This window comes from Exophiala bonariae (genome assembly GCF_035927105.1).
Source record: "Exophiala bonariae strain CCFEE 5792 chromosome Unknown scaffold_20, whole genome shotgun sequence".
NCBI classification, from domain to species: Eukaryota; Fungi; Ascomycota; class Eurotiomycetes; order Chaetothyriales; family Herpotrichiellaceae; genus Exophiala; species Exophiala bonariae.
Window position 1 is genome coordinate 593,854 of NW_027042495.1, and position 26,157 is coordinate 620,010.

The 26,157-nt window shown below is 50.0% G+C and overlaps 10 protein-coding genes across 10 annotated transcripts; 6 read left to right on the top strand and 4 right to left on the bottom strand.

Annotated features, from left to right (window-relative positions):
• Positions 1 to 606: 606 nt before the first annotated feature.
• Positions 607 to 1,615, bottom strand: LTR84_005514 (uncharacterized protein; the record flags this gene model as incomplete). The annotated part of the gene is made up of 2 exons (XM_064849082.1): positions 607 to 1,476; positions 1,541 to 1,615. 2 exons carry the CDS (start codon positions 1,613 to 1,615, stop codon positions 607 to 609), a joined length of 945 nt encoding a protein of 314 aa, XP_064704296.1.
• A 904-nt stretch (positions 1,616 to 2,519) lies between these two features.
• On the top strand, positions 2,520 to 7,264 carry LTR84_005515 (uncharacterized protein; the record flags this gene model as incomplete). The annotated part of the gene is made up of 2 exons (XM_064849083.1): positions 2,520 to 2,550; positions 2,643 to 7,264. 2 exons carry the CDS (start codon positions 2,520 to 2,522, stop codon positions 7,262 to 7,264), a joined length of 4,653 nt encoding a protein of 1,550 aa, XP_064704297.1.
• Positions 7,265 to 7,599: 335 nt separating this feature from the next.
• On the bottom strand, positions 7,600 to 8,391 carry LTR84_005516 (uncharacterized protein; the record flags this gene model as incomplete). Its single annotated transcript, XM_064849084.1, has 1 exon — positions 7,600 to 8,391. One exon carries the CDS (start codon positions 8,389 to 8,391, stop codon positions 7,600 to 7,602), a length of 792 nt encoding a protein of 263 aa, XP_064704298.1.
• An 864-nt stretch (positions 8,392 to 9,255) lies between these two features.
• LTR84_005517 (uncharacterized protein) lies at positions 9,256 to 13,111 on the top strand (the record flags this gene model as incomplete). Its single annotated transcript, XM_064849085.1, has 4 exons — positions 9,256 to 11,125; positions 11,239 to 12,236; positions 12,283 to 12,635; positions 12,694 to 13,111. 4 exons carry the CDS (start codon positions 9,256 to 9,258, stop codon positions 13,109 to 13,111), a joined length of 3,639 nt encoding a protein of 1,212 aa, XP_064704299.1.
• Positions 13,112 to 13,896: 785 nt separating this feature from the next.
• Positions 13,897 to 15,234, top strand: LTR84_005518 (uncharacterized protein; the record flags this gene model as incomplete). Its single annotated transcript, XM_064849086.1, has 4 exons — positions 13,897 to 14,096; positions 14,186 to 14,778; positions 14,855 to 15,026; positions 15,075 to 15,234. The coding sequence occupies 4 exons, from the start codon at positions 13,897 to 13,899 to the stop codon at positions 15,232 to 15,234; spliced, it is 1,125 nt and encodes a 374-aa protein (XP_064704300.1).
• A 374-nt stretch (positions 15,235 to 15,608) lies between these two features.
• LTR84_005519 (uncharacterized protein) lies at positions 15,609 to 17,243 on the bottom strand (the record flags this gene model as incomplete). Its single annotated transcript, XM_064849087.1, has 1 exon — positions 15,609 to 17,243. One exon carries the CDS (start codon positions 17,241 to 17,243, stop codon positions 15,609 to 15,611), a length of 1,635 nt encoding a protein of 544 aa, XP_064704301.1.
• A 720-nt stretch (positions 17,244 to 17,963) lies between these two features.
• On the top strand, positions 17,964 to 18,991 carry LTR84_005520 (uncharacterized protein; the record flags this gene model as incomplete). Its single annotated transcript, XM_064849088.1, has 3 exons — positions 17,964 to 18,333; positions 18,392 to 18,630; positions 18,680 to 18,991. 3 exons carry the CDS (start codon positions 17,964 to 17,966, stop codon positions 18,989 to 18,991), a joined length of 921 nt encoding a protein of 306 aa, XP_064704302.1.
• Positions 18,992 to 19,202: 211 nt separating this feature from the next.
• On the bottom strand, positions 19,203 to 19,768 carry LTR84_005521 (uncharacterized protein; the record flags this gene model as incomplete). The annotated part of the gene is made up of 2 exons (XM_064849089.1): positions 19,203 to 19,466; positions 19,532 to 19,768. 2 exons carry the CDS (start codon positions 19,766 to 19,768, stop codon positions 19,203 to 19,205), a joined length of 501 nt encoding a protein of 166 aa, XP_064704303.1.
• A 2,178-nt stretch (positions 19,769 to 21,946) lies between these two features.
• On the top strand, positions 21,947 to 23,878 carry LTR84_005522 (uncharacterized protein; the record flags this gene model as incomplete). The annotated part of the gene is made up of 1 exon (XM_064849090.1): positions 21,947 to 23,878. The coding sequence occupies one exon, from the start codon at positions 21,947 to 21,949 to the stop codon at positions 23,876 to 23,878; it is 1,932 nt and encodes a 643-aa protein (XP_064704304.1).
• A 557-nt stretch (positions 23,879 to 24,435) lies between these two features.
• LTR84_005523 (uncharacterized protein) lies at positions 24,436 to 26,018 on the top strand (the record flags this gene model as incomplete). The annotated part of the gene is made up of 2 exons (XM_064849091.1): positions 24,436 to 24,570; positions 24,633 to 26,018. The coding sequence occupies 2 exons, from the start codon at positions 24,436 to 24,438 to the stop codon at positions 26,016 to 26,018; spliced, it is 1,521 nt and encodes a 506-aa protein (XP_064704305.1).
• Positions 26,019 to 26,157: the final 139 nt, after the last annotated feature.

The following is a 26,157-nucleotide window of genomic DNA, read 5'->3' on the forward strand; positions in this document are numbered from 1 at the left end:
CGGGTGGCTTCGTTAATGATCGGTGTCTTTCTATCGTCTGGCTGCTGCTGCTGCTGCTGCTATCGGAGACATGTGTGTGCAGAGTCGAAAGAGTGAATGGATGGAGAGGAGTTGTGGGGCGGGAAATGCATGGTGGAAAATTCAAACGTTGTATGTATAGTATACACTTACATATATATACATGAATATAAATTATTGTGGAGCCTTGGATCTCGGTCGCATATCTATCGTCCAGACAACTTTTCTACAGTGTACATTTTATTTGCCTTTGCAGGATGGAAATTCGCAGGCGAAGGGAGTGAGTGAGTGCAAGTCTTGTCGCCTCGCGTGTTGCATCTGGGTGTGCTGTTTTCAACGGTGGAAAATCTGATGGACACAACACTTGAGTGTGGACGGCGTAGATGGCTGGAAAGTGCATCATGGCAAGCGCGGCAGTCGTTCCGATTCCAGACGTTAAACGCTGGTGAAAAGGACCGACATTCGTCCGCCCCAGCCAACGTGTCGCAGCTGCCTGTGTTCTCGATCACTCAGATATTACCGATGACGGCAATTGATGCTCAGCAGTACGCACCGAAGGTGTGGGCCGGGTGGGCTGACCACATCTTCTCAAGATTGCTCAACCGCAAGGAAATTGGACACGTATTGGTAGGTTCCGAGGAAGATGGCACCACCAGTGCTGATCCAGCCGACGCGCGGTACAAAGCCTCGATACAAACCAGCGACACCATCGGCAGCCACGGTCTGCTGGAGGACTTTCCAAGGTCCGCTCCTCTCAGATGCGGCGCCTGCCTCCTTTCTTGCCAGCATGATCCGAGTCTTGAGCACATCGAGAGGTGTGGTGAATCCGGCGGCAATGGCTCCCGCCATGCTGCCGAAAAGAGCGCCTTCAGTAGCGGTCACGAGTCCTTGTTGACGACCCGTGTTTCTGTGTTGGAGGGCCGAGTATGAGGACTTGGAGTACTCCCACAGACTGAACTGGATGATGGTGAATGGGATCTCGCGCATGATGGTTATCGCTCCACCCCGGTACAGCTCTTTTATCATGGTGGGTAATCCCTCGGACTTGCGCAGTGCCAGTATGTCTTGGAAAGCAAGGAGGGAGGAGCCACCAAAAAGACCCGCTTGGGCTCTCTGTTTGACCACTTCTGTAGGAACTCGGATGGTACAAGCTGCGATTTCACCGAGCGAGGAAGCTAGCATGTGTGCATATGTCTGTCTTTGTGGTGATGTGTCTGCACTGATCAACGATCTCTTGACCCCATCATAGACCAGGAAAAAGGAGGCGGCTGAAGGCATAGATCCGAGCATGGCAGAGGGCAGGCCAGCGTACATGCTACGCAATGTGCCCTGCAGGGTATGTCTTGCGGCAAGCGAGGCATTTTTCTGCTGGGTGGTCAGGTTGGATTGCAGGCGGGTTTTGATGGTGTCAAGGGGATATAGGGAGACATCGACGGTAAGGCCAGCGATTGCGCCTGACTGTATTAATGGAAAAGAAGAGTTAGAATCCGAACCATTGCTTCCTGGAGAGATGGTGACTGACGATGAGGGATCGTGTCCACGGCGAGGCCACAAGGGCTCGTGGAGCTTCCTGAGAGCCTACATGCTGCTCAGTCATCACGAGCTAGGACTCGTCTAGCGACACTCAGCTTGGTCCTTGAAAAAGGGACCTGCTGGTACACGAACAGAGGTCTTGTTGCGATCGTGTGCAGTGGTAATGCTGGAATAGGACTCATGTGCGGAGGGGAGTCATGCTGGAGTTGGAGAAAGTGTCCATCTTAGTATGACGTTTGCGAAACAGGTCTATTCGCTCAAGGCACCAGTGGGCTAGTGGGCTACTAACAGCTAGTGCTGCTTCTGACTAAAGTAGTCTATTCCGAAAGAGCTCTCAGGAACCCTGCATTAGTTTGTAAGCCACGAGGCTGGCTCCGCATACCATATCTTGCGCATTGTGGTCAGAGAAGAATCAGAGCGTCATGAGTGACATGAGTTCTTCTCTCCGTTCCCATGCTGACCTTGCGCCCAATATGGAGAATGTGGTTGATGGGAGTTCGGTAGGTAGGCCGACATGACCGGCGTCTCTCTCTTTTCAAGTTCATCCAATCTGCTTCTCCAACATCGATGTCGCCATCGCCCCATCAGCCAATCACAGTGCTTCTGGAATGAATGACGAGGAGGAAAATTTCACCCGCTGGGTTGGCGGAAAAAAGGGACTATTCGGGGCTAACAAGCAATTGTCGTGGTGATCGAGACTCTGGTGGATTTGGGAATTCAGGCTCGGATGTGGGATCCACGGTTCACGTCCATGTCCGATTAAATAATTAAGAGGAATGGAATACTACTAGCTCGAGCAATAGTTGGGGAAGAGAGACTAACATCACTTGCCTCTTTGCCAATTTTTCTCTTGTTTTCTTCTTGAGCTGTTGTCGTGGTCCTCTTGATGACCTTTATACGTCTTGAACCTCCTCCTTTCCTTTCCTGTTAACTACTGGATCATTCTCTTTGAATAGAGAAGATCAAACATGGGGTCGATTTCGAGCCCCGCCGAGGCTGGTATGTTGCTCGCCTTTCCACCTCGACAATCCTAGCAACTGCTTCCCCGCAGCTTCTTACAAGACTCTCTGCTAACATTACAACCCTCATAGTTGCCAGAATCGCATATTTAGCCAGCGATGTCGTTCTCTCAGTCCAACCCGCCCTCAAGACCGAATCTGAGTTCTCCCATCACCTTGGTCGATTTGCCGCAAACCAAGCAAAAAATGTTGTATCCAAAACCACACCCGAGATCGTGTCAGTACGACAAAACGCGGATCCTCTGCTCTCTGTCTACACTGCACTAAAGGCCGGGAAACTGGTTGCAGCGACGGCGCCATCATCTATATTGTTAAACTCGGTACCACATCTCTATAAACTCGCACAGTATCCCATTGTGCTGCATGTGGTCCTCGGAACCCCTCACCCAGATTTTTCCGAAATCAGCTCCGTTCGGCAGTCAGGATTTACGTTTTTGCAGTCCGAGACTCTCCAAGAGACGCAGGATATCGCTTTGACAGCCCATGCTCTGGCTATCAAAAGTGGACGCGGTGTTTTACATTTCTACGATCCCAGTAATTCACTCTACGACACCCCAATTCAGATCGAAAGCCGAGACTTGGTTCAGTCTGTCCTCGAAAACGCTCTCAATTCACGATCTTCGCACTCGGAATCCCCCGAGGAAACGCTGTATGCTGCCAATGGGAGGACTGCAACCGTGACTGGTCTCGGGTCACCAACGATATTGTCAGGTCAGGCACAGTCGGGAGAAGCGCAGGAGCCTCTCTCGCCTCTTATTGCTTCGTCCTCTACCAATGGCACCACCGATGTCTCATCTGGTTTATCATCTCGACGAGACAGCTCATCGGAGAGCACAACTCCATCTTCCCTTGCAACAACTGTCGATGTTCCGGTTTCTCGTCCGGTCAGCAGCACAGATATCTATCATTACGCCACCGAAATTTGGTCCGCCATTGAGCGTGCAACTGACCGCAGCTATAATGCCATAGAGTACTCCGGTCCTCCAGATGCTGAAGCGGCGCTTTTTATCTTCGGATCAACGGGAGTCTTTGTTGACGTTCTTGACGCCGATGATGTACCACCAGAATTGACAAATGTTGGTTTGATCACTGCTCGCCTCTATAGACCTTGGCTCGGAAGCTCTGTCCTCCTCAATTCCATCCCATCAACAATCAAGAGGATTGCTGTTCTCGAACAAATTCGACGGAAAACTACCAAATGGGGTCCTTCATTCCTGGATTTACTGTCGAGTTTGAGCCCTGCTGATGGCGAGAAAAGTCCAATTTCACTTGTCCAATACAGGCTTGGCCAGATCGACGCTGCGACGGCTCTTCAGGCACTCCGCGGAATATTCCAGAACCTGGCACCACCCACGACTCCTCGAAAACACACACGGCGACGTGGTCACTCACAAAGCGCTGCAATCCTCATCCAGAATTTGACTATTGGAACCGAGAAGAACCCTCACGTGGACGACTTTAAGCCTGAGCAACCAGAGTTGGAAAATGCCTATCTCAAGATCCTGGACCAGCTATTCAGCGACAGACTGTATATTGCCAACGCTCTGAATCAAAAGAACGCTGGCGTCTCGTCAACCTTAGCTGCATCCCCCGAGTACGGCTTTGGATCACTCCTTGCACGTATCGAAGGACGACAGAAATTCGTAAAGGAAGCTGAAGAGGCCGCACGCAGCAAGTCTTTCATCACAGACAATCCCAAGCAATGGCTGTCCAAATGGGTGTTGAATGCAGCCGACCCAATTAAGGCCAATGAAATTGCTCCAGAAGTCCTCGCCAGACTGGCAAATGATGGCTCAGCGCTCGCATCAACACTCCTCGATAAAAAATCTTTCTTCTACAAAGAATCGCAATGGCTGGTTGGATCTGACGCTTGGTCGTACGATCTAGGGAACTCGGGTGTTCATCATGTTCTTGCATCAGGCGCCAATGTCAATGTATTGATAGTCGACTCGCAACCTTACTCTGAGCGCGTGGCGGCAGACTCCCTCCGGAGAAAGAAAGACATCGGTCTCTATGCTATGAATTACGGTAACGCCTACGTCGCTTCAGTCGCAGTCTATAGCTCTTACACGCAAGTCCTACAAGCTATGATTGAAGCCGAAAAATTCAACGGCCCGTCCATCGTTCTTGCATACCTTCCATACAACAAGGAGAATGATTCAGCATTAACGGCACTACAAGAAACAAAGAAGGCAGTCGATCTCGGTTATTGGCCACTCTATCGTTGGGATCCAACCAACGAGGAGAAGGGAGAGCCAACTTTCAATCTTGACTCAGAAAGAATCAAACAGGAACTGGAACAATTCTTGAAACGTGACAACCAACTGACTCAGCTGATGAACCGACATCCTCAATTTGCTGCAAACCTTTCAGAGTCGTATGGATCTGAAGTTCGCAAGCTCCAGAAACGCAAAGCGAAGGACGCATACGAGCAAATGTTGGAAGGTCTCTATGGCGCACCTCTGACAATCTTATTCGCATCAGACAACGGCAATGCTGAAAGTTTGTCCAAAAGATTGGGCAATCGTGGCAAAGCTCGCGGTTTGAAGACAATGGTCATTGCCATGGATGACTACCCTATCGAAGATCTCGCCAATGAAGAGAATGTCGTTCTTATCACGAGCACAGCTGGCCAGGGAGAGTTCCCACAGAACGGCCGTGCCTTCTGGGAAGCGATCAAAGATTCGACAGACATAGATCTATCCAACGTTCACTACTCAGTGTTCACTCTCGGAGATAGCCACTACTGGCCTCGGAAGGAAGACAAGATTTTCTACAACAAGCCGGGCAAGGACCTTGATGCCCGACTTCAGTTCTTAGGCGGCAAGCTGTTGACACCTATCGGTTTGGGTGATGACCAAGATCCTGACACCTATCAGACGGGGTACCAAGAATGGGAGCCACGGCTGTGGCAGGCTCTCAGTGTGGACAATGTCGAAGGATTGCCGGAAGAGCCAGCGCCTATCACCAACGAAGACATCAAGATCGAGTCGAACTTCCTCCGAGGTACTATCAAAGAAGGGCTAGCAGACACCTCGACTGGTGCAATCTCCGCACCCGATCAGCAACTCACCAAGTTCCATGGTACATATATGCAAGATGATCGTGATTTAAGAGATGAGCGCAAGGCTCAAGGTCTTGAACCTGCTTACTCCTTCATGATCAGATGCCGCCTTCCGGGAGGTGTCGCTACGCCTATGCAATGGCAGCAAATGGATGCGATTTCATCCGCACACGGCAACGAGACCATCAAACTTACGACTAGACAGACGTTCCAATTCCATGGAGTTATCAAGACTAAGCTGAGACCCGCCATGCAGGCCATCAATAAGGCGCTTATGACCACCATCGCCGCCTGTGGCGATGTCAATCGAAACGTCATGTGCTCAAGCTTACCCACCCAGTCCGAGTATCATCGAGAAGTGCATGCAATCTCTCAGAAGATCTCGGATCACCTACTACCCTCCACGACAGCCTACCATGAAATCTGGCTCAAAGACGATACCACTGGTGAGAAGACTCAAGTTGCTGGTGATGCCGTTCAGGACTTTGAGCCTCTTTACGGCCCCACGTACCTGCCTCGAAAGTTCAAGATTACCATTGCCATTCCGCCACACAACGACACCGACGTCTACGCCCACGACATCGGTCTGATCGCCATCCGCAAAGGTGACCACCTGGAAGGCTTCAACGTCCTCGCCGGTGGTGGCATGGGCGTGACGCACAACAACAAGAAAACCTACCCGCGAACCGGCTACATGATGGGCTATGTTCCCGCCGATAAAGTCCACCTCGTATGCGAGAAAATTATGCTGGTGCAACGTGACCACGGCGACCGCAAGAACCGCAAGCACGCGCGTCTGAAGTACACAATGGACGACATGGGCAACGAGGTGTACAAAGCCAAGACCCAAGAACTCCTCGACCCTCTCAACATCAAATTCGAGTCCCCTCGCCCCTTCAAATTCGAATCCAACATCGACACGTTCGGGTGGCAGAGGGACGAAAAGGGCCTGAACCACTTCGCCTTCTTCATCGAGAACGGACGCGTCGAAGACACCGCCACATTCCCGATGCGCACAGGTCTCCGCGAGATCGCCAAGGTCCACACGGGCGAGTTCCGTCTGACGGGCAACCAGCACCTGATCCTGTCGAATGTGACAGACGCAGCGAAGCCGCAGCTCGTGGAGCTGATGAAGAAATACAAGCTGGACAACACGCAGTTCTCGGCGCTGCGGCTGTCGAGCTCCGCGTGCGTCGCGTTCCCGACCTGCGGCCTCGCCATGGCCGAGTCGGAGCGCTACCTGCCGGAGCTGATCAGCAAGCTCGAGGGCTGTCTCGAGGAGAACGGCCTCAGCCAGGACAGCATCGTCATGCGCATGACGGGCTGTCCGAACGGGTGTGCCCGCCCGTGGGTCGCCGAGGTCGCCTTCGTGGGCAAAGCCTACGGCGCTTATAACATGTATCTGGGCGGCGGGTATCACGGCCAGAGACTGAACAAGCTGTACCGCAGCAGTATCAAGGAGGACGAGATCCTCGAGATCATGAAGGGCTTGTTGTCGCGGTATGCCAAGGAGCGGAACGATGGCGAGAGGTTCGGCGACTGGACCATCCGTGCCGGTGTCATTAACGAGACCACCGAAGGGAAGTTCTTCCACGAGGGCACCGCCGAGGAGGAGAGTGATGAGGAATGAGTCTGACTGTGAATGAACAAGGTTGGAGGTCATTTTGTCCAGTTGGGATAGTCGGCTTTTGTGGACGCTGGAATTCGAGGTGCCATTCTAGTTTAGTGCATTGTGGATATAGCTGGTTTTTTGCATAGCGGAAGTTTTTAAAAAATTGTATCTTGTGGCTATATAACAGTTGATAGGCAATTTTCATGAAATATATTAACTCTTGATCTTGAAACATCTCTCTCTCCCTTTAGGTTGATTCAGTATATGTCTAAAGCGCCTCATGCTCTCGCTCAAATAAAGGTCTATGAAAAGAAGGATTAAGGTAAGCAGTCCCAGTCCCAACCAACCCACACTCATTTGAGCTTCCTGTGCTCCTTTAATTCCCAATTCTTCCAAGTCCCACCATACCAGACTCCCTCGATGAAATCCCGCACACCGTACCCCTTACGCCATCCCTCCCCAGATTCTTCCAGCTCACTGATCCTCCAGAACAGCGTGCCGTCATAGCAGGCCATCAGATCATCCTTCCACACCCTCCCGTTCTCCTGCAACAACAACCACGTCGTCCACGCCTCCATGAACGCAAAGGTCCAACCAGCCGGGTCTGCTGCACAGCGGTTCTTCTTCCACATCGTCCACAGTTCTTCCGCACTCAGTCCCCCCGTCGTGGAGGTGTCGTAGCGAGCGAACATGGCGTCGAAGCGAGCCGGTTCAAAGTGGCCATCGATGTCGAAGATGCCTGTGTCGGAGCCGTGTTTGGCCTTGTGGATGCTCTTGACGTAGATGCGATAGCGTGGGTCTGGGATGTACGAGTGTGCGAGAGTCGTGGCGTAGGAGAAGAAAAATGGGATTAGGAGACTGCCCAGGCTGAAAATGATGCTGAAGCCGAGCTGGCGGAAGCCATTGTACACGTCCAGTGGATAGATGATGCCGTCGTTGTCACGGTCCCAGAACAAGATGTGTTGTTGGAGAGCGGTGAGTTGTTTGCTTTCTGACTGTATGGTTGGGTCAAAGGCTGTGGTTGGATTGGGTGATCCATCGGCCAGGGAGTCTGTTGAATTTGCTGCTGTGGAGCTCCTTTCCGTGGGAATGGCAGTGAGCGGTGTTTGTGAGGTTGATGGTGGAAGGAAGCTTGCATCGCCCATTCCGATGCTCGATTGTCACTTTGGCTGGTCTTCAAAGAAGTGATATGTGCGTTTTAAGAGGGGGTAGATGCAGTTGAACCAAGGCAGGTATGTATCAATATCTGTACCTCACTGGCAGTACCAATGGTCAAGAGGCTCTCTTAGCAAGAAGATAAGAAGGATTGAGGCAGGTGCTATTATCTGTAGTCCTACCTGATGTGATATTCGTCAACGTCATGAATGCCTCGTGGTAGGCAATCCGAGTAATCGATGCATGTGAAAGAATGTTTGATCACACAATCGAGAACCGTCCGCCGGAATGTCAACCCGCACTGCCCTTGATACGCTGGTCATCCGGAAATGTTGGAGCGTTGAGAATCGGACTGGTGGGGTGCCTGTAATGCTGTGGGTGATGCCGACACGCCTAACCCTTTTGTAATTAGCGTGGGCGACTCCCGTACTAGCGTCTACCATTCGAACTTCCCTTGCACGACCTCGTGTTTCTAACCACCACTTCACTCCTTACCGAATGAACCGATCTAGAGCTTGGTGTAGGTAGGTGACTTACCAGCAAGGGGATACCCAGTCCCTAGGTCAGATATTCACTTCATCCGTACGTGGCGATTCTCTCATTTCCCTTAGGTTCGGGTTATCGCAGAAAACAGGTGAAATCCCTTTGTGTCCACGTGTCGCGTGCTTGAAGCTCAACTTCGTTCAAATTGCCTGATCCTCAGTTGCCTGTTGTTGAAATTCGTGCAATTAGGAAGCTGAGTCATTGTTCTATCCCATGCCATACGAAAGGAGTGCTTTCTCACGCTTTGAAGCAGCTGAAACTCACCATTCTAGCCCTTCAGCCTTGTTCTTACCGACCACCACTGACACAAGATGGAGGTCTTCGTTCGTGGGGTTCCCGAACGTGCAACTGAGAATCAGCTTCAGAAATCATTCCGTACAGTCTTGACACCCCTAGGCATTCTCGATTGGAATTGCCAGAAACGTACAGGAAACAATTACTGCTTCGTTTTGTTTCTCAATATCCAGGATGCGCAGAAGTTCTTGGAACTCCATGGTCAGGTAAAGAGTGCGGGCTTAGGCCGTGACTTCCTTCCTCCTGGTCGGACCAACGTCATGTTCAATGGCATCGCTCTTTCCTGCGCTCGCAGCAGGAGGACACCCGATCAATGGGCACTAAAGAATTTACAAATGGAGGCCAAAGCACGTGAAAAGAAGCCTGCGAAGCCAACACAAGAGAAACCAACTCCAGCCATCGCTCAGGGATCGGATAGTGAGCTTCCCATTCATTCGATCTCATGTGGCTTATGGAAATACACAGTCAAAACTTCAGAGCCTCTTTTCATGACATATCGGAAATGGAAAATCACGGGCACAATCAAGTTCACCTCGAAAAAGATAATAATCAAGACAGACAGGTCACAGCGTATTGATATAATGTCCCCGAATGTCTGGGAAACAATCGTCAGTGGCCTTCCCAACCCTGGAATTACTGTCACTTGTACAGATACGCCCATGTTTTTCCGGACTGGACCAGACCTCCAAAAAACCACAGCCGCCTCCACAGACCTGAGTCAGCTCCTTCAAAGCATGAATCTTTCGAATCGACCGTCTTCAGTGAACAGATTCAGAATACCCTCACTTGATACGGAGCATGCCTCAATTGTGGGAAGCTGCCTTGTCTATCATGTCGGTTTGCCTCAGATTAGCACAAAATCTCAAACACAGGCCTTGGAGCGTATGCACCTCCGGCCTCCGCTCATTCGACCGAACATCCTCACTCAAGTCGCCCCCAAGTCCTTTAAAACCGAGTTTGCTCCACTTCTCAATGCGCTCAAGGACCCAGTCCTGCCATTCCCGATCAAGTTTCAATTGCAACGACTTTCAACCGTTGGCTCTCTACCACCAGACACTGTGCTGGCGCTTTTACCCATCATAAAGAGCCTGCTGAGTCGATGCAACCTTCGGACCACCGTAGAGATCATTCGCAGTCTGTTCCGGCAATTGCCTTACCGCAGCCTCGAGGCCGACCCGGCGGTTTTTGCGGTTGAGTCGTTGAAATCACGTTTACGCGAGCATTACGAACGGGTGAAGACTGGCGAAATCGACCACAGCCAGCGTCTCGACTCCGATAACATAGCGTATATCCACAAGGTCAGCATAACTCCCTCGCGCTTATACTTGTCTTCTGGTCCAGAGCCAGAAAACAACAATCGTGTTCTTCGAAAATACCCGGATCATCATGACTACTTCATCAGAGTCCAATTTTGTGAAGAGGATGGTCAGCAATTACGGTACAGTGCTCAAGTATCAAACGATGAAATATTTCGCGGCCGCTTCACAAAATTATTGAACGAAGGCTTTAACCTTGCAGGCCGCCATTTCTCTTTCTTAGGCTTTTCTCACTCGTCTCTACGTGCCCAGTCATGTTGGTTTATGGCGCCATTTGTTCACGAGGGGCGTTTACTTCTCGATCGAATGCTAATACAGGGTCTGGGCGATTTTTCACGAATCAGGTGCCCGGCAAAGTGTGCCGCAAGGATTGGACAAGCTTTTTCAGAGACACCAACAGCAATTACGATCCCCCCCGGCGTTGCCAGGGAGATCCCTGATGTGGAACGCAATGGCCGTGTCTTCAGTGACGGCGTAGGAACAGTCTCAAGAGGTGTTCTAGAGAAGATCTGGGCTCACTTACCCACAACGAGGAATGGGAGACCACTATTGTTTCAAATCAGATATGGAGGTAAGAATCCCACCCAAGGTCATTAACAAGCTTTATAATTCCCGTCCTTCTTCCACTGCTCCCTCAATCTCGCAATATCAGTCCATCGAACGAAACACTTACCACATGCACAGGTGCTAAAGGCATGATTGCTCTGGATAGTCGACTTGCTGGAGATGCTCTCCGCTTTCGCCGATCCATGATGAAGTTCCCAGGATCGGACTCCTTGGATTTCGAAATATGCAACAACGCGTTTCGTGCTCTCCCGTATTACTTGAATCAACAGAGCATCAAAATTTTGGAAGACATGGGTGTCGACGACGAGTTTTTCTTTTTCCACCAAAACCGAGAAGTGCGTCGATTGCGATCCACCACCTCAAGTGCATCATCGGCTTCCAAATTCCTCAAGCGTCATAGCATTGGAAATCGCATCAGTCTACCTTGGCTCATACGCAAACTTGAAGTACTAGGTCTTTCATTTCGTGATGACCCATTTCTGAAGAATATTGTTGAGATTGCCGTGCTATTAGAATTGAGATCATTGAAGTATAAGTCTCGGATTCCTGTAGAAGATGGATACACTCTGCATGGCATCATGGATGAAACAGGCTTCCTCAAGGAAGGCGAGATCTTTTGCACGGTCGAAGAAGCTGGCAAGGATCGAGTTGTTGTGCAGCGAAATGTTGTCGTCACTCGAAGCCCGGCTCTTCATCCTGGTGATATTCAACTGGCTAATGCGGTGCACCCGCCGTACGGGTCGCCCTTGTTGGACCTTCGGAATTGCGTTTGTTTCAGTCAACATGGAGAAAGAGATCTCCCAAGCATGCTAAGTGGTGGTGATCTAGATGGCGACCTTTATCAAGTTCTGTTCGACTCTAGAGCCAAGCCAAAGCGTAAATTCACGCCAGCAGATTACTCCCGGCCGCCTCCCATTGATCTCCAGAGAGAGGTGACACGTGAAGACATGACAGACTTCTTCATCACATTCATGGCGACCGACCAGCTGGGGCGAATCGCCAACAACCACAAAATCATAGCTGATCAGCGTGCAGATGGCACGATGAACCCAGACTGTCTTACACTTGCAGAGATGCATTCAACAGCTGTCGACTTCTCGAAAAGCGGAATCCCGGTAAGGACAAATGAGTGTTGTTTGACTGTAGACTAACTCCCAACAGGTCGATCTTAGCAAGATGCCGAGATTTAGCTCATGTCGACCAGACTTTATGGCTTTTGGACCACATATCACCGTGACGAAGGGCAAACCATTGGCATTCAGCGTTTCCGAAGATGCAGAACCTGATGACGAGGACGACAAACCAATCCCTCGATATTACGAAAGCGACAAAATCCTGGGCAAACTATATCGGGCAATCGACGAGCATGAAATCTTCACCGATGTTCAACAGAGCAATACACCTCCGAAAGTCACGAAATCTGTCTTGGGAGGCATACTCGAATATATCAAGCAGAACTGCGAACTCTCTTTCGTGGAATCTTACATGAATCGAGCTCGAGGTATTCGTGCAGAGTAAGTTGTGCCTCTTGGATGCCATCGTGGAAGGAGCTGTGCTGACCAAATATCACAGATATGAAGAATGTGTTCGAAACGTTTCGTGGGAATATAGTCCTGACTGGACGAAGGCCCTCAGTGAACAAGAGGTCTTCATTGGAAACATCCTAGGAAAAACCGGTGCACAGACCAAACGACAACACGACTTGGCTGTTAGCATGAGCGAGCGATTCGATGCAGATCTAGCATACATCGTGAGTCTCATTGCTCATAACGACGACGAGGAGGAGGACGAAGACCATCTCGGTGGCCTGGCGCTTAGTGTTGGTTGTTTCTTGGCCAGTATTGAAGACCTTCCGTTTGACCTGGCGAACACGCAGAAAACTGACGGACTTGTCAGCTTTCGCTATGTGGCTGCGGCTTTATGTTTGAAGGAGATTGAGTATGTTCAGAAACAAACATTCCTGGAACTAGGAAAAAGGGCATACGCTTGATGTGGACAATACTAGCGTTTCGTGTTATGATTGCTGTTGTTTGTTACATCTCTCGAACTTGTGGGCAGATATGGGCCACCCTCAATAACAATGTCAGAGTGTTTTCGGAACTAGCATGCTCGCCTTGACTTGATCCGATCCATTCCAGCGAGGACCTGTGTGAAATCTAGCATTTTCAGAGCCTGTAAAGGTGATACCGCCTGCTTTGAACACGAGTGCACAACATCTCAAATTGAGAATGATATGAACTAGCAATTGTAGGATTTGACGGTATCTCTTTTCCAGTGCATGCCGTGTGGTTAGTTCCATTGGGAAGTTGGATATCCAAGTTGAGAACTGGACGGCTCAGCAAAAACTAGAATTCGAAGGTATTTTCCTCCAACTTGATTGGACGGTCCAATCTAGGTAGTTTTGCGCCCGCACCGGGGACTTCACAGCCCAGCAAAACCAGTACTTTCCTAGAGTCCGTCACCTGGGCAGTCAATTTCACAGCTGCAACGAAACATCTCTCCTGCCTTGGGTCTGACCTTTTTGCTTCGATGACGTTGAATGCCATGCGACGAAGTGGATCTTTACTGAGACATCAACACTAACGATACACTTCTTCTGTCGATTTTACAGCGATTGTGGATATTTGATGTGACCAGTAAGGCATTGTGTCGCCGGAATCAGCTTCCGCCTTGCATAAATAAGGATAAAGTATTCCTCCTCTAGCTCCTGTGTAACTCCGAGGAAATTCAATATATCTTTGAATAGACACGCTTCTCGACCTCGACATCTGAGCAATGGGCGATCAAGGTCAGCCACCCACGGCGAGTGTAGGCGGTACGTCAGGGAGCCAGACCGAACATGGTACCGCAAACGAAAGCCATATCGGCGACACGTATGAAGTGCCAAAGTTCGAAGAACACTCGTCGTTCACCGCTCTGAAGGATCGCATACGGCACCACTACGAGCTGGCCAGCGACTACTATTATTCTCTCTGGTAATCAACAGATATTCTTATCTTTCCATACCTACTCAATCCATCCCGCCCGGCGTTCAACCACTGACCTACTACCCCCTCTCCTCTAGGGGCCAACATATCCACCACGCATACTTCCAATCGGCGGACGACACGAAGGAGACTGGGCAGGTCAATTTGATCAAGCTCCTCCTTTCGATCTCTGAACTACAGGAAAACAGCACTGTACTTGACGTCGGCTGTGGCATCGGCGGCACGACGCGTCACCTCGCACGAGAGCTGGGATGCACCGTCACCGGCATCACCATCAGCGGACGGCAAGTCGCGATCGCGAACCGCCTTACAAACGAAGAGGCCAGCAGCAATGGAACCACGAGTACGAGCACCACCGCGGACTCTTCAACTCCCGAAACGACAAGCGACACTCCAGCCTTCCACGCCCTAGGCACGAAAAGCGGCAAGGTACGGTTCCTCGAGCTCGACGCCGAGAAGATGGAATCTCGCTTCAATCCAGCCTCGTTCGACGCCGTGTGGATCTCCGAAGCGCTCAGTCATTTTCCTGACAAGCCTCTGTTCTTCCGGAATGCTGCGAGAGTGCTCAAAACTGGCGGTGGCAAGCTGGTTATCGCGGATTGGTTCAAGGCGGACGGTGCCGTCCTGAAGGATCTTGAGGGTGGGGAACGGGATATCAAGTCGATTGAAGGTATGTGATCCTAGACCAGTTTCGCGAAAGCTCCTGGTGTTTTCTGTGATTTTGGCTTACTTGGAATGGCCAACAGATGGCATGCTCCTCCCACCGCTGAAAACCCAAGATGAGTACGTTCAGCTTGCAGAAGCAGCGGGCCTCAAAGTCCTGCATCCGCCGAAAGATATCAGCAAAGACGTTGCGAAGACCTGGTACGTCAATGACTCGAAAGCTTCTTCTCCCGCCATCAATAGTGTCCTCATTACGTACTTCCCAGTGATAAAGAGCTAACCAATGCACTACGAATGCCTCAGGGATATCTCGTGGCAGTTAATTTCGTCTCCGTCGCTCTGGGCGTTCGCAATCAGCCAGGGCCGCGATGGACTCGCTTTCCTGCAGGCGTTCCGTGCCATGCGGAGTGGGTATGCGAGTGGTGCGTTTAGATATGCTGTCATGGCATTTGAGAAAGCGTGATCGACCTGCGGACAGCTGTGGAGGCTTGGAGTTTCTGCGAATATGTGAACTCAAGTAGACAGGGATGTAGAAGGCGGAAATGAGCATGTGTGCATTGTGATGGTCGAGAACCTAGATACCAATTTACTCTTCTTTACCTTGGTAAATTTATCACTAATTAACTCCGCGCAGACTAGATGCAAAACAGCGCTCACTCGCTTCGTGGTCCATATGTAGGCTTCGTTGGGCAATAGGAATCTTTCTCCTCGTACTGAACAGTCTTAAGAAAACACGCAAATGGGGGAAACGAAATATGAAAAAAATCGATGTATCCGCATATGTCCGTCCTTGATATCCCACCTCTCCAATGAGGTCAGCCACCGTCATCAAAATGTCTAAGCTTGATGAGTCGCATCAAGGACTTGCCGCGCCCCAACGAGCCCCGGTGTAGATATCCCTGAAGAGCTCGACCTGGATTTCAGTAGGTCAATCGCAGCAGTATGCCTCGCAACGAAGTCTGCTCGATCAAGATCGAAATTGTTTTGAAGAGCATGCTCTGCACGTTCAGCTAAGGACTGGTCGTGAGGAGCAAGTCTTGAAATCCGTGTTTCTTCTAGCGTTCTTCGGCGCTGTTCGCTAATATCTTTGAACTGTAAGTATCTTTGCGAGCGGGCTTCTGACTCTGCAATTGTCAGTATCGTTTCCTGCTGAGGCTTTCGGCGTCTCATTTTCAAAAAGTTGAATCTGGATGAAGGTTGCCTTGCTGGCTGTGGTGCAGAGGGTGTCATTCCAGCGGGGACTGAGGAAAATTGGAACTCGTGAAATGGTACGTCTAGGAAATCGCCTTCGCCATTTCTCTGAACCCATCGGATAAAGTGAAAATCGGAGAATCCATCGTACTCTTCAACGTCGACCAGCTCATGCCCATATGAGTCGAAGACATCCAATTCCCTGAGCGTACTGTTTCCTAGTAAGACTTCCGATGTGAGTCTATCAAGTACGTGAAACTCGTGATCTCGATTTCCATATTGTCCCTGTCCTATCGAGAAAGGCACCGACACCACCCCTTTGAGTCGCTGTGTAGAACCATCCGCAAACTGAATGTATTCCTGATCGCGTCGATTTGGTTCAATCTTGAAGCCGTTTTGCTGTACGAACGACAGGGACATCAAGCCAAGATCTGAGCCTGTATCAGGGTTTGCTAGGGTCGGTGAACTGCCAATCGTGCAGTTGAGTCGCCATCTGGGAAGCTCCATGTGGAGAACTCTCAAAGATATGCCGGCGGAGATGGCCAGGTTCCGCAGGCGGTGCTTAAAGCGAGTAAGGGTCTCAGTGCTTTCAAGAAACTTCCGGCCAACCACCAATGGGACAATCAACTTGGGGAAAACCCAAAATCGGGAGGTCACGATTTGCTGAGACTGATCTTGGAAAATGCATGGGACCTGAGTATATCCTATCGCAGTCATGCGCGTTCCGACGGCGTTAACAAACTGGTGATTTCCTCCTCCAGCTTTATGGACTGGCAGCTTGAGCTTTTTGGCGAGCGATCCAGACATGACGTTCTCTTGCGCTCCAGTATCTGCCACTGCATTTTGAGTAACACCCTTTATAGCGAGTGGTAGAAGAGACCTGGTCACTTCTGACATGAGACTTTTCGCGGGCTGTGATATTTCTGGTTCGTCCATCGACAGACCAGCAGTAAGACTAGTTCTCAATCCTTTCCCCAACCCTCTTAGACCACCCAACGCTTTGAAAGCTGCCAAGGACTTCGGGTTTAGAAGCTTGTTCAGCATACCCGGTGAGAATGCAAACGGGTTGTCCTTAACCGCGAAGTCCATTTCGGTATCTTTATCGGAGCGTAAGGCGTCGAAGTGCTCTTCAGATTCGAATTCAATAGTACTTGAGGCGACCGTGACACCCGAGTTCGATCGCACTGGGTCTGTAGCATTGTTTGATTGTGATGGATCCAATGATTGTCTGCGCTCTGGAGTAGTCGGTCCACGTAGCCCCGATCCACACGATGGTTCCATTGTTGCACGTTTTTACTCAATCTGACAAAGAGTATGCTGGCTGTGTGTACCGGTTTCTCTCGAGTAGAAATTGAGTATGCGCCCTGGCCACTAAAGAGTGTTGGACAGGACCTTTCTCTCCGACAAACAAGTGCTTCACAAAGTGCGAACAGTGCTAATTGATGTGAAAGTCACCGACAGGTTTTCCTGGGGTCTCTGTCGTTTCGGATAGTTTTTTCTATATCTCAAGTTCTTCGTGCGCCTATAAAACCATGAGCAGAGAACAGAGAAGTCAATGACGAAGAAGAGAGCAAATGTAAAGTAGGTCAGGGAGAGAATTGGGACGTTCAGCTGGCATGGGGAAGGCGGCGCTTCTCCTACAGGCGATTGATACAAATCCGCCAACTGATGGACGCCCTGCTGCGCCACCACCAGAAGGCCAAGTCCAACTGTTGGCGCCCAATACCATGTACATGACCAATATCTCAAGGAAGAACCAAGGTCTTTATGCAGGATTGGCTGAGCTCACATGGTTCAGTGCCCAATCGAATACCCATTCACAGACACCTTGAGACGACTGGGGTCCGGCTGTCACTGTTGACGTTGCCATCCCCACCTTACACGATATCATTAGTTCGTAACGGACACTTTGATCATCACATCTAACAACTTCGATAGTATCAGGGCATCGGCTCTTAAGAGCGCCTTCTGGGTAAATTGTATTGAATTGAGAAGAGCGCGATGCAGTCAGATGTCGAACAAGATGGAATGGCGCTCCACTACGTCAGCGGTTTCGGAGATCTTGCCAAGTTCATCGCTAGCGACCACGACGGCGACACGGCCATCTTCCGCAGATTTGATGTTCTCTCAGCGCGGAATCTTCTCTATCTGCAAAGCGAACTTGCAGAGCTCGAGGGTTTGCAACAACAGTATGATGAAGAAGATGCCCAGGATAGTCTGCAGCCTGACCTTGCAAAGCCCATCAATCTTGCTTCACGGGACTGGTCATCCTTCGACAGGGGCACAAATGATCCGAATTCCCCGATAAAAGAGCGCTTGAAGAAACGGATGGAGTTGGTAGTTGCGATTCGGGAGAAGCTCAAGGAATACCGTACGCTCGATTCATCAGTCGGTTGGTACCGGCGCAGACTAATAATTTAACTCCCTAGGCGAGGCTCTGGTGCTAGAGTCCACCATTCTTTCGATGAGAAGACCGTCAATGCAAGCACACAGTGCTTTCAACCGTCAATTCTGGAACGAGCGACGTGGCAGAAGAACCTTTCCCGCTCTCGATGGCCACAGCGAGCAGTTGTATGAGGAGAGAGATCAACTGGTAGCACTGAAACGGCCAGAGAACGAGGATCGACTCACACTCATCCTTAGAAGATTCTGTCCCATGTTGTTTAGGGTGAGGACTACCTGTATTCATCGCCAAATGTGTATGCTAATGAAAACAGCTTGGTGGCCGAAAGACTCGGAATTCAGGCGTTGAGTATTTTTCAGCTTCGCGGATTTCGTTGGTAGTGAATACCGTCAGTGTGATTCTTGCTGCAGCGCTATTGTTCGGTGCGATCTACAACTTGTACTATGTCGATCAAGATCAGGTGAAACTCGGCCTCATAGCGGTCTATACGCTTGCCTTTGCGCTGAGTGTCAGTGTGATCTCAAATGCGAGAAGAGCCGAGATCTTCGGAGCATGTGCGGCATATGCCGCAGTCCTCGTGGTCTTCGTGAGTGGAGACTTGGGACGAGATCAAAACTCAGGCTGAGGGTTATGCCTCGAAAGGCCAGTGCCAATGAATCTTCGATTACGAACTCTGAAATTTACCGCACGAACAGCAATCAGTCATTTATACGGAAAATATGATTGTTGCAATTCTGGAGAAGCACAAGAAGGCAAGGACGAAATTGATTCCGTCTTTACCCTAAGGCTGGCAACCAGGAGCGGATAAGCCATGCTCGGTTCTGACACCCAGCTCTTCAGACCTTGGACTTCATGCTTGCACCCTTCATCACCAGATAGTCCTGTTCACGGATACCATCCTCCCAGTGTTTGTTATAAAACTCGTCGATGCGAGTTATGATTCCACCGCCATCGATTTGAAGGACCATGAGAACATGGCATTCGAAATCTTTACCAGTGGCCTTGACAGCCACGTCTCCATTTGGTCGGACCAGATCATTTGCGTGTCGGCCAACCCATACTTGTTCGAAGATAGCGCCTGTCGCAGTTGGTATGATGGTCTTTGACATGTTTATCAGTGGACGACTCCCAAGTCGCGGATACAGGAGCAAAACCTCATACATACCTTGATTTCAGCTTTGAAAGGTTGGTTACACCAAGTAAAGCCTCGTTGCAAACCGATGACAGCTTCGTGTCCAACGCGTCTGATCAGGAAGGCGTGATCAGCCCACTCGATATCCGGAGAATAAATTGAAGTAAACTCGTCAATGGATTCGATTGGTTTGTGGAAGCCAGCGACGAACTTTCGGACCACCGCATCCACTTGTGCGACCCTCTCTGAGGAGATGGTGATAGAAGTCATCTTGTTGGTGAATCAGTGCAAGTCAAGTGCTGTTTGTGAGTGCTTGCAAGACACAGACAGCGTGGGGAGACACGCCGTTATTTATGGTTTCCTTTCAACACAGTCCACAGGTCTTTGATGCACCCCGGAGATCTTGTGCCCATTCTTCTTGCTTGATTTGGTAACATACCTCGGTGATATTTGGATCACTCACCATGGTATGATGCTTTTTACCGCGGTTGCATGTTCTCGGATCATGGCATGAGTACATGAGAGTCCGAAAAACCTCTTCGATGATACTTTTGGGGCAAAGTGTGGTCTGATTGGCTATCAATGCAGGATGTCGTTCGTTAGCGTACTTGGTTTCCTATTTGGGATCAAGTACACTGCCAGGGGTCCTGATGTCCACACGAGACGAACAACATCCATATGTCGAAAGGGTCATGGTGGCGTATGCGTATGAGGTTGCTTTCAGAAGGTCCATTCTGATTACGACAGCGGTGGACGAGGAATGGTCGGACTCTACTAGCACCTCAACCTAATGAGCCATTCTTGCGCGTGTGTGCAGGGTCATGCCCCGGCAGTTGCAGACTCATTCCAAGTAGAGTCGTGGGTTGAAGTTGGAGCTACTGCACCTCGGATATTGAACTGATCCTGTTCCGTTGGACACGCAGTGGATAAAGACGATACTTATGGAATTGCATACCACGAAGTTTGGTCTGAATTTTATCCATAGCTATGCTTTGATGGTTGACCGAGAGTTCATCGGACCGTATATATCGCTGGCCGACTTTCGTGGGCTAGAAGCTGAGTCGTATAGGTATGCGAACCTTACGGACGGTTCCTCGCTCGTCTAAAGGAATGGTCGGAGTAAGGAGACCTCAAGGGTAGAGTACGTAAAGTACCCGGGGCTGAACGGAGTAAGAGTAATTGAACTGACTGACTAAAAGCTTTAGAATGAATGGACTGATCGAACATGAATAAACTTGTACGAACTACCATGGTTGTGAAGAGATGGATGCCAAAGAGCTACACACGGATTCGGAGGACTTCATCCCAATGATATCAAATGTTTCGAGGTGAATCTCCAAACGCGTCGCGTCTAGACACAGAACACATGGAGCATTTGTTGGGCCATGGAAACCATTAGTTCCGCCTAATCGAGCACTAATAATGCTGAAAGAGCAAGTTCTGACTCTTGACCGCCAAGTCAGTGAATTGAACGCCGGATAAATGATAAGGGTCATTCACAACACCAAGTGATGTTGACGTTGGAGAAGCAGCGCCGACCATCATTCCTAAGGGGGCCCTATCGTCGTTCCGCTGATCTAATTAACCCCCCAAGGATGAGCATCCGAGAAGGACTTGGAAGAGGCAGAGCATTACCCCTTTATGTCTAAGGTGCCAGTGAGGCTACAGATAAAGGTAGACACGAAGGTTCCTGACCTAAGTTGAAATGTCTCCCTCGTGTACTTACAACGAGCGGATGATTGCATGTTCAATAACGAATACAATTGTGACCTTCTTGCTCCAACCCCTGGAATGCCGAGTATGCTCAATATATGAAAGCGGCATGCCAGGTACAATGCACCCCGGTTGGCATGCGACGGGCTAAGAAAAACGCAGATCAATATGGCCACAATTATCTACCTTGACACGACAGCCACATCTACTCCGTACGAGGTACAGAGGTTGCCATTACTTGCTCCTGTTGCAAGGCCTTCCCGAACTTTTCGGCTGGGTTCGCGCCTGGAACCAACGTGCCAAGAATCAGGCGTTTGTGATGTCTCCTAAAGTAGACACTCATTTGATACAGCCACTTCTAGCCAGGTCCAATACCTCGTATTCCGCAATTTCTAATTACGATCGAGTAGAGGAGCTCAAAGGGAGTGCGTGAGGCTGAATCTAACGCAGTCCTACACATATCGTTGTACTCAACGCCAATTTCCGCAAATGATCAGTGATCATGGTTCTTCCTGTCAACAACCTGTGTCAGCCAGGCACGTCTCAAGAACCCTTGATGAGGCTGAAATACTCACTCCTGAGAGGCGAAACGACCACTGTGCAGCTGAAAGTTAGCCTGTCATCTAGACAAACGCCAACTCTGATAACTGTTTCCTGGGATTCCTTAAAAGCCTTGAGGGATGGTGAGGATGTTTCTAACCGCCCAGCTCCTTTCATTCTTCTTGAGCGACAATCATGACAACTTACAGCATTTATTTCGGTTATTGGATCAATTGGTCACAAGGAAAAATCCTTGGGGCTACGATCACACTTTCTCAGAGATCAGGCGGCATCCTGATCTCATTTATAGCAACCTTCATGGCCCTTGTCGGAGCGCAGCTTTGGCGTATTGTTAGCTTCGCAATTCATCAAGGGCGGCCACAAAAAGGCGAACTCGATGGACTGTACTATCAACAACAAAACATTTTCCGAAACACTTCTTCACCGGGAGGTGCTGCATGGTCATTTACACTACAAATGTACTACTGGAGAGGAAAGGCAAGACATACTATTCTTAGAACCCTGCCATGGGCTCTGCTGGCTGTTCTCTACCTTTTACTGTCTGGAGCCCTTGCGACCTTTTCCTCTGAAATTTCAGTCTCAGCTGGTAATGCGCGACGAATTCAAGGACAAGATAGTTGTGGGTACTGGCTGACCAACTTGACGTCGACAGAGGGCATTAGAGCGCTTACCCAGAAGACGGCGAACGACACACTTGTGGCCGCAAACTATGCGCGCCACTGCTACGGCACTCGTATGTCACAGCAACAATGCGGGACGTTTCCAGTCGGATCTATCGACTGGATTTCGGAACAGAACTCGACGTGCCCATTTGATTCAGGCATGTGCGTGTATGGTGACACCGCTGCTTTCAACATGGTTTCAGTGGCCATTGACTCTCACACGCATCTAGGCATCAATGCGCCTAATGAAAACCGCGTTCAACTAAAGAAGCAGGCCAGTTGTGCCCCTCTAGTTCAGCTGTTGAGAAATGTCAGTAGCTCGGGCGAGTCTCTACTAAATTACGAATATGGATCAACAAATACCGGCAATTATACCTGGCAATACAATACCCACGCAATAATGGACGATATAGGTTACACAACCAAAGCTCTTGCCTCTTATTATCCAGTCAGCGCCGACGATGCCTGGGTGCCCATCCCCGCCCTCAGACGAGCAGACACAGACCTGTCGATAGTCTTCATAGCCTCAAACTCGATACTCTTCCAAGAGCCCTGCGATGATCCAGTCTTTAGTGCGCACATCCCAAAGAAGCTGGATGATGACCTGGCCTATTACAATACTGATTTCTGGGCGGTCGCCATCACCTGCGCCGAACAATACCAAATATGCAACCCGTACACCAATTCTTGCACACAAATGCTTGGAATTAAGCAGCTCACCACTGGCAACGCTCTACTGGCCCTCAACCTCAACCCAGTCCAAAAACATACAGCTGATCGCATCATTCAGGCTGCTATATTTACCAACATATACCAACAAGTCACAACTCGCATGGCAGGAGCCCTGCGTGCCTCCGAAACCGTGGCTCAACTAGAGCAGCAACCGCTCCCAGCCAACCAATGGCAGATTGAATTGGGGAGTTGGTTCGATACCGGCCTTGCGCGCCTACAGTATGGCGTCCAGGAATACGTAACGGGTCCCTCCAACGTCGCCGAAGGATCCTATGTTTTTCAGCCCGCCAAAGACGGGAACTCCATAGAGGCTGATATGTGCGTCAATCAGCTAGTCCTCGACAGCTCGGACAGTATCTCCTTTTCAGTGCTGGGCATGGCCCTAATATTGATCGTGGGCAGTCTAATCATAGTCACGTCGTTCGTCCTTGACACCGTTGTCGGCAAGATCCAGACAAAGATAGGGCGTGGCGAGAAACGGAAAGAGGCATGGATGAATGATGACAAGCTTCAGTTGCAGCGTTCGGTGCTGCACAGTAAGGGGCCAGATTCCTGGGAAGATCCTCCGGCATATCCTACGACCAAAAGGCGCGGGCTGCTCAGCGATCCCATGGAGCTAACAGCAAGAGATGGGAGTTGTGATCATGACACTGCCAGCAGCGGCAAGAACAGCCTCTCCACTAGCCGTCAGATACCAATATCCAATCACTAAGTCAGTGGGTCACCGTAGGCAGACGGAGGTCTAGATGCAAAGGAAGCTCTGTTGGTCTCTACACTACTGGGTACTGTTCTGGGTGTATATATCTGATAATACAGTTGCTTGGTCTCGCTTTCCACACACCATATAATGCGAGTATGTGCTTCTTTGTACGAAGTATGAGAGATAGGCCCATAGTGGGCCCATGAGCGAAGGATGGAGTATCGAAGATAGGTTTACACCGCAAACACGATCTTTATAAGGAAGATTATCATCGCGCTGATTTAGTCACAACTTCAAATGATTATAGAATAGTTCGACGCCATAAATACATCTTCTCAATTGGCAGATGCTAGGCTGAGTTGAAGGAGAGCCGATGGCTATCTGGGGTGAGAAAAAAGTGTGCAGGTGGGATTGTCCATTTTAAAGCAGCAGGGTCAGGCTAGCCGCGACCAACTTGAAGAGCTAGTGGTGCTCATTCCAGCGCCTCTCCGCAGTCAACTTTATTTATTATTTCACCCGAGTCTGTCTTTCGCGCGTGACGCATTTCACATTTTGTCCACAATGATGAGATGTCGCTGTCGCTACCAGGTCTTGGGCTAGATGAGCCGGAAGACGTTCAAGCAGTTGAGACTGTCCAACATGACCTGACAAAAGAAACTGAATGGCGCTTCGAAGTCGCTGTCGGCAAATATATTCACCTGAAAGTAAGGCCGAGTTCCGCATTCTCCTCCAGATCTGAATTCCACTGCTGACCTGTCATCTCTAGCTGTTGACCGGCACAGCTGAATTGTTTGGCACCGAACTTGTCGCCGGAAACACCTTTACCTTTACCGGCACCAAAGCCTCCATCTTTACCTGGCATGGGTGTTCCTTTGAAGTCAGTGGTGATGCACTGCAAAGTGAATACACCGCTGAAGAGACACCTATGAGCGAATATATCAACGCCCATTTCGCACTCGAGTCCCTGCGTGATCAAGCAAGAACGAATGGTAGAGAAGGACCGAGGGTTTTGCTTCTGGGACCCGAAGACGCGGGAAAAAGCACACTTGCAAAGATCCTCACTGGCTACGCACAAAGATCCGCGCGGTCTCCCGTTGTGGTGAATCTGGATGTCAAAGAGGGGGTCATGAGCATTCCGGGCACAATGACTGCGGCGGTATTCAAAACACTGATGGATGTCGAGGAAGGATGGGGAGCTGCACCCATGAGTGGTCCCAACGGTGTCATTCCTGTCAAATTACCTTTGGTCTACTTCTCAGGCAGTTCCGACCCGCTTGAAAAGGAAGGGAAAGTCTACAAGGCCCAAACCAGTCGTCTTGCGTTGACCGTAGCAGGGCGATTGGCGCAGGACCACGAGGCCAAGGAAAGCGGCCTGATCATCGACACCCCTGGCAGTTTGGTCAATCCAAAGTCCACCCATATCGGCTACGATATCATCCAGGAGATTGTCTCTGAATTTGTCGTGTCAGCAATCATATGTCTGGGATCAGAGAGGCTCTACAGCGATATGGTTAAGCGCTTTGACGGGCAACCCACAGCATCTCGAACAAACAACAACCCCCACGAGACCATTTCGGTGATCAAGATGAACAAATCTGGTGGCTGTGTCGACCGGGACGAAGGCTATATGCAAGCTGTGAGAGCGGCACAGATCAAGGCATATTTCTACGGCAATCCTCGACTAAGCAATGGTATTTCACTACAACCTCGACAACAGCAAGTCGAATTCACAACCTTGAATATCTGGCGACGCATTTCAACCACACCAGACCCTTCATCAAGCAGCGGCGGAGGATCTTACAACAACGACGACGACGATAGTTTTCTTCCCGGCGGCCTGGACGATGCATCACCAACCACACTACCAGGCTTAGGATCGAAAGTTGCACTCCCTGCTTCACAGATCTATGAACGACTGGCCGCGCCCATGGCTGCGATGCGCAACTCAATCCTTGCTGTTCTCAACTGTGATGCAGAAGCAGATCAAAGCACCATCCGTGATGCATCTGTCATGGGTTTTCTCTATGTGACCGATGTCGACGAGGGCAGAGGTCGCATCAGTCTGCTGAGCCCTGTGGCCGGGCGAGTCCCTAACAGGGCTATCGTTTGGGCTGGATGGCCAGAAAGCGTGCTTGGGATGGATCGTCTTTGAGTCAAAATCCACGAGCATGTGATATCAATTTTCAAAAAGAGTCCTGCTTTACATCAGCATTCAGGATCAGAATGGTCACAGAACATGGGATACAGCGATGACTTCTGCGAAATTATCTATCCCTACACATCTGATGACA